This window comes from Malaclemys terrapin, chromosome 13, assembly GCF_027887155.1.
Source record: "Malaclemys terrapin pileata isolate rMalTer1 chromosome 13, rMalTer1.hap1, whole genome shotgun sequence".
Classification (NCBI taxonomy): domain Eukaryota; kingdom Metazoa; phylum Chordata; order Testudines; family Emydidae; genus Malaclemys; species Malaclemys terrapin.
In genome coordinates, this window is record NC_071517.1 from 7,524,220 (window position 1) to 7,530,262 (window position 6,043).

Sequence of the window (6,043 nt, forward strand, 5' to 3'; positions counted from 1 at the left end):
CTGATAAATCTGTCTTTCCTTGTTTTACTTCTCATTCTTGAGGCCGGTGAGAAAAAAAAGCTGTGGTGAGAGGATTTTCTTTTTTGTAGTTTTCAGCATTCTCCAAGAATATCTTTTAGCTTATTGTTTCGGTAACTTCAGGGGCTCTTAACTTGGTCTCCAAGACTATTCAGTGCAGCATATAAATGGTAGCCCTTTAATAGCCTACTTTAGGACTGCAATGGTATAATGAGACCTGTAGAAGTTTGCATCCACAATTTATCACTCCCGTAAGATCGGACTCTTTAAAAAAAAACAAAAACCCAGGCCCCTTATTTCTTATGGTAAGTCAGTCTCAGGGGATGTTTGAAACTTTAAAATTGTCAGCTGGGATCTTCCTACATGAGACAAGTCAATGTTTTATTCATAGCGTTAGAGGAGTGTTAAACAAGCAGCTGTGACAGCGGAGCTTTAAAGCATTTTCGTACACGGATCACTTGTAGCTCAGAAGAGTGTTGCTTAAGAACATAATGGTTTGACTAAAATGACATAAATACGCTGATCCGTTCAATGGGGGAGAAGCCTGTTTCCCCAATTTTTTGAAATGCAACCTACATATTTTAAATTTTAGATACCAATTTTCTCTTAAAGGAAGAACCACCGTGAGCTGCTTCGTGTCTTTACTGAAGAACGTTTCCTTCTGTCATTCTCCCTTCCCAGGTTTATCTCTGGTTGTGGGGCTGGTGCTGTACATATCCAGCATTAACGACGAGATGCTGAACCAGACCAAGGATTCAGAGACTTACTTCAGTTATAAATATGGATGGTCATTTGCTTTCTCTGCTATCTCTTTCCTTCTCACAGAGGTACTTGTCAGTCGTGAGCTTTCTGGAGTGCCTATAAGGACACATTTATATTGCCCCACAACTTGAACTACAGAGATATGAATAGCAGTATGCACCAAAGGGCTGCCCTGTAACTCCCCGGGGTGGATGTTAACTAAAAGGTTCCTAGTCCACATTAACGTAGTCCTCTTCAAACAGGACTCCATTAATGCAAAGTAGGAAACTTTTATTCACGCCTGCAGTGGCCACACGGGGGAGTTAGTGCAGCACTTTTGTGCTCGCTGCTATTCCCACCCCTGTAGTCCATACTGTAGGGCAGTGTAGACATAACCTTAGAAACATGGTCTGTTCTCAGGAGTTAAAATATTGACTGTTGGGCCAATCCGTCAGGAATTGGTTGTTATGAAAAGGGGGATTGTGATGGGGTTTGAAAGGGCAAGACTCTCTAGAAGCCCCTTATCATTAATAGACATCTATATGGAATGACAAACAAATGGGCCGATCCTGGTGCTGTCAACTGAGCCTGTGTCTCCTGCCAGCCAGTGCAAACCCTGAATGCCAGTGGTCAAAGTAGGTTGAATCAGGAGAAGCAGGAGCACCTTGATGACAGGTGTATGGTTGTCCCCATGTTACAGATGGGGAAGCAGAGGCAGAAGTGACTTACCCAAGTCGAGAGGCCGTTTGTCCTCTTTTTGGATGCTTTGTTCCCTATTTGGTCCTGGCAAACCTGGACGTGGTTTTGTCCAGTATTACTCTATTTTTAAAAGCAAAGTCATGCCAGTGGGGGCAGGCCAGCACACTCTTAAAGATGGCACCCCCTTGTGCAGCATGACCTCGCATGCACTGTGCATGAGAGGCCATGCCGGTGGGGTGAGGTGGTGCGCTCCTCAAAATGGTGTCCCCCAGTGCAGCGTGACCTCACACGTGCTGTGCGTGAGAGAGGCCCTGCCGGTGTGGGTGGGGTGATGCGCTCCTCAAAATGGTATCTTCCTGTGCAGTGTGACCTCACACGTGCTGTGCGTGAGAGAGGCCCTGCCGAGGTGGGTGGGGTGATGCGCTCCTCAAAATGGTATCTTCCTGTGCAGTGTGACCTCACACGTGCTGTGCGTGAGAGAGGCCCTGCCAGTGGGAGCAGCATCACGCTGTTTCTGAAAGTACTGGAATGGCCACCCTATAACCAGCGTCTTACCACGAGTCATTTGCAGAGCAAGGGAATGAAACTAGGTCTCCGGGCACCCAGTCTGATGCCCTGCCCACTAGACCATGCTTCTTTCATAACTACACAGTCTTGTTTGTCCTTGGCAATGCCAATACGGCTCCTGAGTATCATTCATTCATTTAGAATTAAATCAACCCAGTTCCCTACTCTGTGAGTAGCATTTGTTTCATTTTCTCCCCTTCAGAGTGCTGGTGTGATGTCCGTCTACCTGTTCATGAAACGATACACGGCCGAGGAGATCTACAGGCCCCACCCCGGCTTCTACCACCCCCGTCTTAGCAACTGCTCTGATTACTCAGGGCAATTCTTGCACCCCGATGCCTGGGTGCGCGGACGCAGCCCCTCCGATATTTCCAGTGATGCATCTCTCCAGATGAACAGTAACTACCCTGCCCTGCTCAAATGTCCTGATTATGATCAAATGTCCTCCTCCCCATGTTGAATGGCAATTAACACCATTGCCTACTTGGGATTAAGAGCAAGCAGCTGCTGTGTCCTGACTCAGTTTGTCATTTTTAGGCCACTTTTTCAGGACAATCCTCTATTTATATGATCATAAATGGTGTTAATCATTGCCTAGAGAGTGTGGTAGTTTTTTGGGTTTTTTTAAATGATACTTACCCTGCATATCTGAAATACATCTAAGTCCTGATCCCCCAGCCATTCCACACACCCAACAAGTAGTAGCTTTGGATGTGGAATAGATCCAGGATTGGGCTTAGAGAGGGTTTGATGTCAAAGAACCACCAGTAGCAAAAATGCATTTCATGGTAGGTGGCACAAGCTTGTGTGTTCGTATCAGTTTGCTGTAGATTTATTGGCATGAACGATACATGTACATTTCTAAGTAATGGTATTAATTACAAAAGTATAAATTGCATCTTGATTTGACATTCACAATGATGGACCATCATTTCTATGTATCATTTCTAAGTAGGCCATAATGATCAATAGCCATCCCTCCCAACTATACCTCAGGGGATTTTCAGAGGTCTATAATTAAGTTAGGTTCCCACTGAGTTTCTGTAGGAGCCAAGACATTCATTTAGGGCGTTTGGCAAATCATGTCCAAAAACCATTCATGTTAGACCTCCCTCCAATATGACTTTGAAAACTTTTGACATCAGAAAGGCAAATTCTTGAAACAAACGGTCAGATTTTCTGCTGGTATAAATTGTCATAGATCCATGGAAGTCAGTGGCGCTCTGCTGATTTCCCCCAACTGAAGATCTGGTGCAAATTTTATATTTTACAGAAAATAGTATACATTATTTCAAGCTTGATTAATTTTGCAGCGTACCTTCATTGGGGACCTCGTCATTCATGAAAATGTCAATGTTATACACTTTGGTCTTGGAGGACTGAGAGCTACCAGGAGATGAGTATCAGTCCATATCTAAATTTAGTTTGGGGAACCGAAGGTGAAAATCTATAGACAGTACTGTTGTAAAAAACCACAAGATTACTGAAAGAACAGTGTCAGAATGTATGGTTTCTACTCTTGTTGTTTTAATGGCCTCAGAAAATGTCCGCATAAGAAAATCCTGCAGGTGTTTTTTGTATATTATATTTTAATTTAAAGTTTGATTGTACTAAATGTAATGCACTGACGTTCAACCTCATTACAATGTATTTGTAATGACCCTTGTACTATTTTATCATTACCGTATATACTCGATTATAAGCTGGTTAGTTTATAAGCCAACCCCCACCCCACAAGATGGATAAGTAAAAATGGAAAAATTTTATAACCCATTCATAAGCCAACCCTGTAACTCAGGGGTCAGCAAATTTTGGCTCCTGGGCCATCAGGATAAGCTCCTGGTGAGCCGAGATAGTTGTTTACCTCAAGCGTCCACAGGCACGGAGGTAAACTTAAGTAAACAAAGTGTCCCAGCACACCAGCTGCTTACCCTGATGGGCCGGACAACAACTGGTGGGGAAATGTTTTTTGGGGGGGAGAAGCTGGGAGTCAGGGGAGTAACCCCTGTGACCACGCCCCACATGACCCCACCCCTAGCCCGGGGACCCCCACACTCTCCCCATCCCATCCCTTCCCACCTTATCTGGGGAGGGCCAGGGGAGGATGTCTCTGACCTGGATGGAGCTGCTCCAATAGGCTGGGCAGCGCGGCCACAGCCTGCTCTGGTGGGCCAGACTGGGCGGCGCGACCACAGCATGTTCCAGCAGGCTGGGCTGGGCGGCACGGCCACAGCGTGCTCTGTGGGCGGGGCCGAGCGGCACGGCTGCAGCCTGCCAGTCCTGGAGCTGCGGCTGCTTCAGAGGCTGGGGGGAGAGCAGCGTGGCCAGAAGCGGAGAGACGCTGGCCCCGCCTCTTCCCTTCTGTGTCCGCTGGCCCGCGCTGCCTCTCCTTGCTGCCTCTGTTGGGGGGAGGAGCTGTGTCCCACCTCTCCCTCTCTATCCCCGTTCATAAGCCGACCCCCTTCTCTGGTGCTTCCCTTTTTCACTAAAAAAATTCGGCTTAACGAGTATATACGGTATTTACAACATATTCCAAAATATGATCCCAGTTCTGTATCAGGAGCCAATGGCACAGAGCCCTGTGCCCACTGGGTTCTGTGGGGCCCCTGCACAGATATGTGGGTTTGTGGTTGCCAATCTGATGTAGTATCAGGGCTAATACTATCCACCTATTCCAGATAAGAAATGTAATGTGTATATACTGTCGCCTTTACTCCGGGATAATTTGCTTTGTTTTAAACCAGGGCATCATTTTGTACACTCCAGAATTTGTAAATATGGTTATATTTCTCTGTACGTTTTTATATGCTCTCCCTTAAGGCATCTGTTTCTCATTTTAAAAATAATGTATATATTTATGTAATAGATTTGTTTTTAGGCATATTTAAGCATTAAAAAACAACAACAGAACCCTTAAATTAGAGCTTGATATTCATTACTTATAAATAGAAAATGACCTGCTCAGTCCAGATGAAGGATTTAAAAGCTGAGCGTCTCTTAATGTGTGGTGTTGCAATGTGCAAATATATATAGGCCTGCAAACACATATGCTCGTTGTCAGGAAAACATCCCTTTTCAGAACAGTTATGAAGAGTCTGCTTAAATTCCATCAAAGTCCCACGAGTAATCTCATAGAAGTCAATGGGACTACCCATGTGATAAAGTTTTCCGTGTATAAGTGTTTGCAGGGCCGGGGCTCTATTAGGGAGCCAGGCTATAATCAGGTAGAGTAATGATTCATGCCTTTGCCATTTTGCCAACTGTTCAGTTTTCAGACTTTAATTTTCAATCTTGTTAATGTTTGGTTAGACTCTCAGTGTACAGAGAGCATTTAGAATAGAACTGTTTTTACCGATACAATGTTTATAAATTGATTAAATAAGTTTGATGGTATTTACAGCTTAGATTCTTTTTTCCAGTTAACCAAGAACAGTGCATGAGGGGAAAGAATTTACATGTTTTTATTTTAATAATAATCTCAAAAAAAGCTGTGTCCACATTTGTCAAAATAAGTGCCAGTTGAACAATACTACCTGGAAGTGTTTGAAACAACTGGTTATCAGTTTCAGAAGTGATCTGCCATGCAGTAGATTCTCCAATTTACTTTTAATTCACTCCAACTCCTCTGTGTGGGGAAACTAGCAGCTGCTGATTTTTTTGTTACCTGATCCTGGTAAAGAATAATGGGGGCAGGAGAGGAGGAAAGAAACCATCATTATTACAAAAGGAGTCTCTTCCATCTAAGTAGCTTAAAGCCTGGAATAAATCAAAAATGAAAATTGTCAAAGTAGCTTGTGTGGATCATTTTGCCTCCAAATGGAGCTCAGTGAAGGTGCAAAAATTCCTGCTCAAGGGCTAGTTTAGGGAGACCAAAAAAAAATCTGTCTAGCTTCCACTCCGCTGTGCAGGTCCTAAAAACTTTAGTTCCAAGGTGCGTGGGCATCTCAGGTGGCTTTGGAGAAAGATTTTATTTACAGAAGCCTCAAGAGCAAATTGCTTCCCATCAGCCATAATTCTT

At 44.2% G+C, this 6,043-nt stretch overlaps 1 protein-coding gene across 1 annotated transcript in view; it reads left to right on the forward strand.

The window, feature by feature from the left end:
- The window catches only part of CACNG5 (calcium voltage-gated channel auxiliary subunit gamma 5), a 30,206-nt gene extending 24,788 nt beyond the window's left edge, over nucleotides 1–5,418 (forward strand). The window contains exons 5-6 of the mRNA XM_054047510.1: nucleotides 700–845; nucleotides 2,228–5,418. Of these exons, the coding sequence (XP_053903485.1) occupies nucleotides 700–845; nucleotides 2,228–2,485 (404 nt within the window). The 3' untranslated portion in view covers nucleotides 2,486–5,418. The remainder of the gene's footprint in view (nucleotides 1–699; nucleotides 846–2,227) is intronic.
- The last annotated feature ends 625 nt before the right edge of the window (nucleotides 5,419–6,043 follow it).